The following is a 12,135-nucleotide window of genomic DNA, read 5'->3' on the forward strand; positions in this document are numbered from 1 at the left end:
GAAAGGCAGATACAAAGAGAGGGGATAAAAATAAGATGGATAAGTCACTTTTTTAAGGCATAAGTTTTAAATCAGAGCGAAATGGTAATTTTTTTAATTATCAAATATCTGAAACTAAAGTTAAAATTGCGTAAAAGATTATCAGTTTTTCATTTTGTAGATGAAAATTTATGATTTTACCGAAGCTTACATGGGAAAAAGTTTTTACCATCATAAAATTAAGGCTTTTTGGAACACTGATGTGACAGCGCATAAGAAATATTAAGCAACGTGGAGATGGGAGAGCGCGTGGAATGCCAAAAGCGTCAAGGCGCGTGAAATTGCCGCCCCCACAAAGGCATTAAAATAACCGTATATGGGCCCGTGGGTTCGAGAAAAGCGTATACATATATTTAAAAAAAAAAATTGTAAGTAAAATTGATTCATCTCCAATCTCGTATCTGCGTCAAATTGTGATAAAAAAAGAGACGAAATTTGTTAGTTGGTTTGAGATAGATAAGCATAGAAGATTAAGTTTTAAATTGTTGATGGACTTCACGCCGGCCGTGGTAGCTCATACACTTAAAGACGCCTCCAATTGGTGGCAGGATGTTAATCAGTCACCGTTATGGCAGGATCGTATCTTCCATGTCCTCGCCGCCATCTACAGCTTAGTCGCCGCCGCAGCTCTGGTGAATTTACATTCTATGAAATTTAAACTCCATTTAAAGTTTTTAGGGTTTTATTATGATTTTTAGGATATTCCCTTTTATTATTAGTTTTATTTTAATTTACTATTGCGGTTAGGTTCAATTCATTCGAATACAGTTAAGAGTCCCTGAGTACGGCTGGACCACGCAGAAGGTCTTCCATTTTCTTAATTTTCTGGTGAATGGAGGTTCGTTCGTATTCTAATTTTAATTTTATTTTAAAGCACGTAGTTTTAAAGAAAAACATATATTAAAGTCTTTTTTTCTTCGGGTAAATTATCCTATACAAAATCCAAAGGAAAGGACGTCAAACTCATTATTAGTATGGTGTTTATTAACCATGGTGTTTTCTTTTTCTTTTTGCAGTCCGATGTTTAGTATTTATTTTTCGTCGGGATGTGCAGAAGTTACAGCCCCATGTTCGTATTTACCTTGGTTGTTTCTTGTACTCTGTTCTGTTGTTCATCTTCTATCTCAATTCTAGCTATGTTGATTGTTTCTTTTAGATTCTTCAACATATTCTGCTTGATATGCCAAGTCTTGGTTTCCTCACGACGTACACCCTTTTGGTTCTGTTTTGGGCTGAGATTTACTATCAGGTTAGATTGGATATCAGAGTTGTTTTAAATTTCCATGCTTTTGGTTTCCCTTGAAAACGTTGCTTAAACAATAACTTAGTCTTGCATGTTAAACAGGCACGTGCAGTATCTACTGATGGACTGAGGCTGAGTTTCTGTACTATTAATGCAGTAGTTTATGCTGTTCAGGTGAAACTTTTTGTTCATTATTTCAATTCCCAGCAACGCGGAAGATTTGAGTTGGCATTCCTTCTTCGTGGAAGCTAGTCATATTTCAAGAGAAAAAACATTATAATCTTATTTTGTTAATTTATTTATATATTAGCAGATTACTGTAGTAGTTATTTAGGTGATCAATAAGCAAGTTTTGATAAGTGAATTGCTATCTCTAAATAGTAATAATTATAAAATCAGGTCTATTAGTGAATTTGTGAACAGTTTTTAAAGACAATCTAACTGAACAGTTTATATTTTAATCATATCTTTATCCCAAGCTAGAAGAATCTGAAGTATTTAACTTGCTGATCTATATCCTTGTGATCTTTGAATCACGTAGAAATCAATTAAGTGGAAAAGTTTAGCTTTTTATACACTACCATCATCTCTTGGTGTTATTGATGGCCCCAAAGATGTTGGAAGTCATTCAAGGACTCGAGGGATTTTTCAGTTTTGATGTATAAGTTTTGGGCTATGGATTGGGCTTTAGACTTTGGTTTGACATTTGATAAATTAGAACTTCTCAATTGAGATGGGACCCGTCGAGAAGTTCTAATTGATCAAATACCTTTAATATTGATATACTATTTTATCAGCCTATTGTGAAGTTCTAATTTATGTTGGTGTTCGATTGGTAGTAATAAAAGAATATTGATATATTATTCTCCTTAAGGCCTTTAATATGTTAAACTAAATCAAGCTGTGAAGATAGGGGGGAAGTTGTAGCAAATCAAGGGTGGGGGGTTAGATGGAAATGGCAGGGGTAAACTATAATAAATAAAAGGTTACAGTTGAATGAGAGGCTGATGCTTCTCATTTTCTCATCTCGAGACGTCAACAACTTCTCATCTTGATTGACATCGGCAACTTCTTGTCTCATAATTGGTTGCTTATCATCACACAGGAACCATCTTTCAAATCCAACAAAATTGATGGATTTGATCTCATCTGTAATCTCAATGGTGGCTTATGTTTTTTTCATTGAGGATTTGATGTCTTTCACTCAAATATTTTGGCCCTAGCCATTTTTGTGACTTTGATGTCTTTCACTGAGAATTTCAATGCTTTTCACCGGATGATTTTAATGGTGGGTGGTGGTGGAAGGGTAATTTTAATTTAGAATTAGAGAGTATTTTTGTCTTAATAATTGTTAGGGTTACTTATAATTTTTATTAAAAATAATAATATTTTTGTTCTAAATATTTAATAAGGGTAAAATTATAACAAAATAAAGAATACCTCGATAATTTTTTTATGTCCAACGTGGTGGTGATAATTAAATTACCCCATATATTACAAGTAATGTTAGCTGGATAATAAAAAAATACTAGAATCTTTTAATGTTTGATGAGCCAAACAAAATAATGTCAGTAATAAAAGATACATTAATCGAATCAAATGCTCCCTTAGGTGTTTAGCTCTTTGATATTAGTCTGTCATGTTGCTGGGTTGCATTTTTCTTCTTCTTTTATCATGCCCAAGTGTTGCTTCTCATGCCTTAGTGGTTTATTAATTGTTTTTTTACTAACCTTTCTCCAAGTTTAGTTGGTGGAAAGGATATCATATGTCAATGATAAATATTAAATATCAGATCTTAGTTATAGTTTTCCTTGCTAGTGAATTACTTAATGAGATTAATTTAATGCTTTAATTATGAGATTAAGGTATCTAAAATAGTCTATGATGCAACTTTCTGACCCGCCAAATTGTGCCAAGTTATTAAGTACTCCTTTGTGAAAGTCTTCCATACTTGACATCTGGAGTAATATACTACACTTATTGATAAAGTGCGGCTGTAATTTTATATATCAAATGGCAGTTATGTCTGTCATCTCAATATTGGGTTGTGTTTTTTTGGTGCTGTTTTTGAAGTAAATTTTATGTAGCTGGATGCTTTTTGTTTTGTTGCTTACATTCTTCTACTTTGGTCACATTGTTTTCAGATAGCTTTGTGGTTGATCTTATGCTGGAAGCCTATCCATGTTGTGATAATCCTATCTAAGATGTTCTTTGCTGGTAAATTCTTCATTAGAAAGTTTTGCAAATTATATTCAATGAACTTGTTTTTATTTTTACATTGAGGAACTTCCCATCAATCTCTATATATATCTGCAGGAGTCTCCTTGTTTGCAGCTCTTGGGTTCTTACTCTATGGTGGAAGGTAATAAAACCGGCAATATTTGTATGTGCTATATATTTGGATGACACAAATGCACAGGTGGCTTAAATGTCTATGATGAATGAATTTTGTTATTTAAATAAAATTCTGAATGATTATCAATATATCTGCGGGCTTGATTTATTCCCATATCTTTGGATTGCAAACTATTCGCAATTTAGACATAATTATTCTCTCTGAAATAAATAGCAGTAATCTATTTCTGTATGTAAAAAAAATTCGTGTCCTGTTTATTGCTCCATGCTTCTAGTGCACAAATTACCTTCCAGTCACTCATATTTTAATAAGTCCACCTATGCAAACAAGATGCAAATAGCAATAAATAGAATGGTTCTTCATGTGTTCAAATAGGAAAGGATGCATTCCTACAGCAGTTAAAATATGATGGATACTAATTGCTAAGTAATAACTTGATCAAATGCTTAAGCTTATAAAGTAAGGGATCAGCACATTCTCTTATTTGTGTTTAGCACATAATTCATCATAACCTTTAGTCAACTATGACCCTAACAAGCTATTTACTTATTATTAATAGTTTAGGTTTTAAATATAAGACTTATTGATTAACCTTGCTCTAATATTATGTTAGGTGATATTTTGGATTTGGTCAAGCATGTTCAAGTTGCACTTTTAAAGTAGAGCTTATTGAAGTGAATCTACTCCAAATAGAGCTTATATGAAAAAGTTAGTTGTTTGGTTAGATTAATGTAAAAGAGTTATCTAGTTTAAGTTACCAAAAAGAGTTTTGATATATTGGGAATGATAAAGGAAATGATTAAAATAATATGGGGTTACTTTTGACATTTTAAAATCTAAGTAAGAATTTTGAGCTTCTACTTGTAGGTATAAAACAGAGTACTTAACTTACCTATGTGCTCTTTTTGAGTGGTAACTAACAACACAAACCTTGAACATTGCTTTTTCACACAAAAAAGAGCTGTTTTAATTGGTAGATAAGTCCAACTGAATGGATACTTAAAAGCTTAAGTTTATAGGCAAGGGCAAGAATAGTATTTGGGTTCATAGGTAATTTTGTGTCAATATTAACTTATACATAAACAACATGGCTATTTATAGTTAAAAAAGGGAAAATAGAGGTAAAAGGGTATTGGCTGATTATCCTTTTATAATTGATAATTGAACAGTCAAACTTCTTACAAAATATTTTTTATCAACTACAAATATACTTTTAAAATCAAATGACATACTTTGTGTCAAATAAGTGCTGGAAAAAATCTATTAATAATGAAATCAAATGACGTACTTTCTGTCAAATGACATACTTCTCTACCCTACATTGAATGACCGTTCCCTTTGATGGATTATGCAATTTCAGATGGGATTCTAAAGAATCTGTTGGGAATTTAGTAAAAGAATACTTTTTTGTATTAAAAATGAAATTTGAAATAAGAATAATAGAAAAACAAAAGAAGTAAGATTCAAACAAGAAAGAAAGCAGATTATCATATGTATGTTTCATGGAGAAAGATGCATAAGTTCGTTTATCTATCTCTATATTCCTTGCACTTATTCTATATACTGACTTAGATAGCATGTACAAATATTTAATTGAGGTACTTGTGCTATTACAAATCTCAACTTATCCTCTGTTTTTGTGCCATTAGTTGGCCTAGGATTTCTGGCAATTGTAAAGGCTTTCTTATCTCAACCTACAACTGCTCTAATTGACTAGCTGAGTATTGGCATATCGTCTGTTTATCTTACTTTTTTTGTCTTACTCCCTAGTTAGACCTTGTTTTTTGTCATGGGGCTGGGTGCTAGTCAACTATTTAAAACACTAACATACAGGTAACATTGCCTACCCCTCTTTATAAGTCTAGGAACTAGCCTGTTTCATGTTATTTTCAGATTTTCATTACCTAAATTACTGATCCTAACAAATTTCTATTTGGTGTTGATGAGCTTTGGAGGTTAAAGAATTGAATGTCCTGTTAAGAATAGATTCATGCTCAAATTGCGGTCTTTCATATTTAACTTTTGTTGACAATTACCAGGTGCTTGAGCATTATGCCAAGGCTAAAAAACTTCCATGCAGCTAGTTGCTTCATTTCCCTGAAGGAGTTGTGTATCCGATCCTTGATCATTTACATGTTTTCTTCCCTTCCCAATACTGAAATTCAGAAGCCTCTTTTCAGTAGGTTGCTTTTCTTGACACACCATGTAGCCCATGCTTCCTTTTTTCAGCTGACAAGAAAAAACCTGGCATGAATGGAATAAAGAAAGAGAAAGGTCTTTATTGTCTCTCAGAGTCTGCATTAAGACACTGGGTTTCATATGGTACTAATGTCCTATGGCAGTCCTATGATGCCCAAACCAAATTACCATCATTGAAAAATACTAATACAATGCTAACTCATTTAAATCAAGGTTTTGCCAAAATTTCAATATGGTACCAAACATGGTGTTGTATGTGTTCATTATTGAGATTTAATGAGTTACCTGTGGTTAATTTAACATTTTAACCGAGGTTCAATGTGGTATTATATTGCATACTACTTAGGGGGCGTTTGATTTGGGTAATGTTTTATTATTAAAATAGAAAGATTACCTTGAAGATAAATTACTTAGAAGATTACTGGGTATAAATGATTACTATGTTTGATAAAATTTGATAGGTATAAATAATTATTGTGTTTGGTTAAAGGTAATAAAAGATTACTAGTAAAATATTTTACTTAAATGCCTTTGAATATAATTATTTTTAAATATTTTTTATATTATTTATCATATTAATTAAAAATAAATTTATTTTTATCTCAAAAAATTAATAAATAATAATTTTTCTATAATAAACTCAAGATTACCCCAGTAATCTTTAAATACCTAAGGTGAAGGTGGTAATCAGATTACCACCTATATTACCTGTCACGTCAGCATTGGTAATAGAAGATTATTGTAATATTTTATTACTGACAAACCAAACAAGGGAATAAAAGATAGATTACCAAAGTAATCTTAAAAACCTTTAACCAAACGTACCCTTATTTCTTATGCATTTCTCTTAATTCCAATGCCTTCTAATGAAATCATTATTTAGTTCCAATGAAACAAGTATTCGTCCATGGATGTCGCATACAACTTGCATGTAACTTGCTGTTATGTTGAAGAGATGGGTAATGATTTGGTGTTATCATGATACAGGCTGTTCTTAATGTTGCAGCGATTCCCATTAGAATCAAAAGGTCGTCGCAAGAAGCTGCAAGAGGTAATCTTATGTTTTCAACTGGCAGTTTTTTCTTATCTATCCTTTTACATCATATGTTAATTTATTCTTTTTAAGTATTTTTTCTGACTACCTTGGACAGGTTGGCTATGCGACCACCATATGTTTCACATGTTTCCTTATTAGATTTGTAATGGTGAGTTCTTTGATGTGATCATTACTTTGTTAATGTTTAACATTTGGGGAGTTTGTTCCTTTTTTCACAAATTAAATTACAGTGCCACGAGGATGGTTAATTGCAACTTTATGGTGATTTTCTCTTTAATGCAAATATCAGCAATCGGAAACTTTTTCATCTAAGAAATTTGTGCTGATTGGTTCAGGCTGTTTAATTCGATTTTTTCTGCTTTTAGATTCTGTATAAGCACATATGAAGGTGATAGAATGGCAGACTCTGTTGGTTTTTAGTGTGTTTTATGCAAGCTAATCTATTTTTTTTTTCTTTTCTTCTTTTACAGATGTGCTTCAATGCATTTAACGAAGCTTCAAACCTTGATGTTTTGGATCATCCTGTCCTAAACTTCATATACTACCTGGTAAGTTCTGGTATACATGTGGTATAAAAATGTCAATAACATGCTTCTCTTTAGATATGTTGTTGTGCGAGTTTAGAACAGGAAGTTTTCCTTTTGTTCTTTCAGTTATACTATTGGAGATGTCAATGATGCCCATGAACATAATCAAATTTAGTTTAGAAGCTACATTATTTTAAAACTGTTCATATCTACTGGTCATTGAGCAATCTTGGTCTGCTAACTTTTCATCATTTATATAATTATTTTTAGAATGGTACACGATGGTAGTCTTTAATTTTATTGACTGCCAAATATTGATGAGTCAATTTATGTTCCTGTTTGTTACTTAAAAGTATCGGGTTCAGGTCACAACCTGAAATTGGGTTTTCATGTTCTAAGGCTTGCAAAGTAATGGTTGAGAATCTAGTAAAGTATTGTAGTTTTTGGTTTTGGTCATGTGCTGTAGTTTACTAAAGAATATTTTTGTAGTATTTATGGGTTTCTGATGATCCTAGTTCATGAGTGCAGTTAGTGGAGATTTTACCTTCTTCGTTGGTGCTTTTCATCCTGAGGAAGTTGCCTCCAAAACGTGGTACTACACAATATCATCCTATACGCTGAAGAGATTGGAAATTGAGATTTACCTGAAAGAGAAAGGGATTGATGCTTGTTTCAGTTTTGGATCTGATGAGAGCAAAGGCGTGTTATGGGGAGAGGTAAAATACACTCATCTTGTATTTGATGTTAAATGGTCTGTGGGGGCTTGATTGTAACTGTTAAAAATGATAGACATACCAAAGATTCTATCATATAAAAATGGTTAAATTTATTTCTCTTTTTTCCTTTTTAATGGAGTTTAATGTATGATTTGATCAGTGGAAATGAATTATTCAGACAGAATTTGAGTTGAACACATGCTAGATAAAATATCTGTAGAAAAATTGTGAATATGTAAAACTAAATATGCATACCGGCAAGCAAATTCTAGGAAGAAATTTGATGGATCTGAGGAGCTTACCCTTTAAAATATGAATAGCAGGTGGCTGGGTCTTCACTGGTTGTCAAAATCTTCTTGGGAGTCTGCTTGTATTAACATTGAGGAAGATAAACAAAAGCTCTAGGCGAAACCGTGGCTGTAGTGTGATTGGAAACAAAGATGGACTTAAGATAATAAGTTTAGTTGAGAAGGTTGACTGACTGACTGACTTGTTAGTTGATGGTCTACCATTCTGGTTCACCATTTTGAATGTTAGGTTTATGGTTATTTCAACTTCCATGAGATGACTGATATCTACTAGTCTCTTTATAGTTATTTCAACTTCCATGAGATGACTGATATCTATTAGTCTCTTTATATTAATAATAAAATTATATGTGCAGTTTTAAATACATATATAATGTGTTATCATATGATAAAATAATTTTGAATTAAAAATAACATAACAAGTTTTAAATACATATATGATGTATTATCATATGATTAAGTAATTTTGAATTGAAGATAATATAATACGCAATCATATAATAACATATCATTTGAGTACTTAATCATGTATTCAAAACTTGTGCAATCTTATATCAAACTTTTTCTTACAAAACATCCTTTTGAAATGCACAAATCTTAAACTCTCTCAATCCTAGATGCCACTGGCCTCTTTTAAAAGGGCAAAACAATAATACGGTTATTGTGAATTTTTAAGAAGAGTTGTTGCTATGATAAAGGTTAGATGTGATCTCAGCTGGTTCGGTTTCGAAAGTTAATTCAATTTGATTTAGCTTGGCATAAATTTGTGTGGTTCGAATTTGAATTGAACTTGAGTTGGAAGAGTAGACTCGTTTTTTTAATTTGAACTGAATTTGAGTTAAGGGGTGTTTGGTTCCGTTCGGCTCAAATTTGATTTGAATTTAAAACTCAAATCAATAGTTCAATTTGGTTCAATTTTAGTAGTTCAAATTGGCAGTTTGAATTCGTGATTTGGTTCAATTAGAATTCATGGCTTGAGTAAAAAATTTTAAATATTATTTGAGTAAAACAATGTTATTTTGTCAATAAACCATGAACTCGATCCATGAATCTGAGCCATACATTCGAATCGTCAATTCAAACTATTTATTTGAGTTGAATCAAGCTATGATTTGAATAATTGATTCGAACTATAAAATCGAGTCAAACTCAAACTCAACCAAACTGAGTCATTTTTCATCCTAATTGAATTCAAATTGGATTTAATTTTGGCTCGATGAACTTGAGCCAGACCATTTTCCATTCTAATCAAATTCGAGCTAAGAGATGTTCGAACTTGGTTTGACCCAAACCCAACACTAGTTATATATTTGTAGTTGGTGATCAATAATATAATATTGAAATTTTGTTAATTTTATGGTTAAGAAAATTAAAAATTGTTTGCCAAATTAGGATGGCGATATTTTTATCTTAATACTAATTTGTGAAAAGTGGTAGTAAGAAATAAAGGCCAAGAGACTTATTCTCACCCAATGTTTAGGATCTTAAGTGTAAAGTATGAGACTTACGTCCCGCATTAGAAAGTATAGATAACTAGTATGAGTTTACATGGTCTTGAGTTCTCTCATCTTAATAGTTAGCTTTGAAAATATAGTTATCATAAAGTTCATATAATTTGGTATCAGAGTAATCCTCACAACTCCCAATTGCAATTATGCAGTGCAGGTGATGACATCGACGTTATAGTGTTTGCATGGGTGGTGATGTCGACATTATAGTGTTTGCGTGGGTGGTGATGTCGACATTATAGTGTTTGTCTAGGGGTAATAAGGAGCTAGTGCACAATTAACTTGTATAGGTGCCAAAGCTATGTAACGTGATGGTATGTTAGAATCCCAAGACAATTAGTATGAGATTTATATAGTTTTGGGTTATCTCATCTCAAATATCTATTTTTTTTGTTAAAATTTTTTTTTTACGGTTAGCAGCAATAGAGAATTTTAATAAAATGATAAATATTTAAGTTTTTGAAACTTTACAGGTGAGGTTTGAGATTACAGCAAACCTTGGGTGGGAATAAGTCTTTTGGCCAGGAATAAATAACAAAAGTGAAGATTATGAGATGTCCTTATCCTTAATCTTTCAACATTTTACAAAATGCTAACTTCCCTGATTTAACTTTCATTTTGAACAGTCAATAAAAACCATTGATATCAAGCAAGAAAATTAATTGAACTAAGGCAAAAAGATGAATATTTGCTCTTTTTTAAAATTTGTTTGAATGATTGACATCATTTTTAATGGGGAATTGTGACGAAATTAGTAAACTTAGAAGAAAACTTGAGAAGGCATGATGAACTCTGCAGGCAAATTCATGCAGACTGGGCAAAAATGTTCTTATTCCTTGTTTTGTAATTAGGGGTATTATGACATTTCATGTGAGCCTACTGACTGGGTCTATTCAACCAGGGCTGATTTGTTCAAGTCTAAGTCTGAAAAAAATTTTGAATTTGGGCTTGTGGTCTATTCATTTGGATCTTAGAATTTTATTCAGACCTATTTTATTAAATTAAATCAGACTACGAATGTCTTTTGGGTCTGTCCATAGAAATTTAATAAATTATAAAAAAAATCCATACAATTTTCAAAACATCACCCACTTAATAAAAAATAATCAAACAATCACTATAATTTATATCTAATCTCCATGTAAACAAAAATAAAAACATTAATTTCAGATAATTAAACTCTAAAATATATAAAAGTTCATCTTAAAATTAAAAATTTTAGTTTAAGTTACAAACATTTAAATTTATTTCATTTCAAATATAAAACAAATTAACAAACACTATTTAAAGAGAAATTAATTAATATAGGCAAATAGTTGTCGTTTATACTTTTTTAGGTCAACTTTTGTACCTTTTACTTTTTTAAGTAAACCCATATTTTTGTTCTAATAATACCCCTTTTCACTTCACTTAACTAATTTTTTTTTCACCATTTTCATCTTATTTTTACTATTCCTTCTTTTCTCAATACTTCGACGACAACACATTCCAATTGTTTTCTTTGTCATTCATCATCATTATATACCAAGTAAACTTATTTTATATAAATTAAAACTTTTATTCAAAAAATTGTAAATTGAAAAACTTTTTTGGGAATAAAAAGTCAAAAGTTTTAATGATGATTTGTGAAAGAGGTTGAGTTTTTTAGTTAAACACTTACATTATTTGTACATTCAATATTTGTTGTATTTGTAAAAGTGTACAAGCTTTGGTGCCCAGATCTAAGGAAAATTGAAACAATTGTTTTTTCTAGTAAATTGTAGGTTTGGCTGGTTTGGGATTGTGGGGTTTGCAGAGTTTGTAGGGTTTGTATGAGCGTAGTTTGAGTTTGCATGGTTTTGCATTTCTATTTCTGTCTTTTCTTTTAAGTTTTTATTTCTGTTTTTGTCTATTCTATTTTTGAGTTAATTAAAATTTTGTGTGTCTAGGAAAATAGATGTGGTGGATATTGGGTTAATGGAAGTGATAACAGTTTGAAATACATTGGTGGGGTTTAGGCATTTGTATTAATTAATAGAAAAATAAATTACAATGGATTTGTAGAAGCAATGTGTTATCGTTTGTGCATTGACCGAAGTTCTAATATTGTAAAAATTTATATGCAAAACTCGACCACCTTCAATGATTTACCATATTTGTTAAAGGATAACTTTGATATTCGGATTATGATGAGGTTATCTAG

General features: G+C 31.2%; 1 protein-coding gene and 1 long non-coding RNA gene across 5 annotated transcripts; one reads left to right on the plus strand and one right to left on the minus strand.

Annotated features, from left to right (window-relative positions):
* Nucleotides 1–385: 385 nt before the first annotated feature.
* LOC123213370 (protein TOM THREE HOMOLOG 1) lies at nt 386–8,254 on the plus strand. The gene is made up of 11 exons (XM_044632797.1): nt 386–671; nt 787–877; nt 1,056–1,108; nt 1,196–1,288; nt 1,385–1,456; nt 3,427–3,499; nt 3,599–3,644; nt 6,825–6,888; nt 6,989–7,042; nt 7,365–7,442; nt 7,950–8,254. Exons 1-11 carry the CDS (start codon nt 528–530, stop codon nt 8,040–8,042), a joined length of 861 nt encoding a protein of 286 aa, XP_044488732.1. The 5' UTR covers nt 386–527; the 3' UTR covers nt 8,043–8,254.
* LOC123213371 lies at nt 3,755–8,596 on the minus strand. Of its 4 annotated transcripts, none has more exons than XR_006501694.1 (4): nt 8,440–8,596; nt 7,966–8,065; nt 5,675–5,882; nt 3,755–3,955 (listed from the first exon to the last, which is right to left on the minus strand). It is a non-coding gene; the product is annotated as an uncharacterized LOC123213371 (long non-coding RNA). The 4 variants fall into 4 exon arrangements; XR_006501695.1 differs by having other exon boundaries at nt 3,870–5,015; XR_006501693.1 differs by lacking the exon at nt 3,755–3,955 and having other exon boundaries at nt 5,595–5,867.
* Between the last annotated feature and the right edge of the window lie 3,539 nt (nt 8,597–12,135).

This window comes from Mangifera indica, chromosome 4, assembly GCF_011075055.1.
Source record: "Mangifera indica cultivar Alphonso chromosome 4, CATAS_Mindica_2.1, whole genome shotgun sequence".
NCBI classification, from domain to species: domain Eukaryota; kingdom Viridiplantae; phylum Streptophyta; class Magnoliopsida; order Sapindales; family Anacardiaceae; genus Mangifera; species Mangifera indica.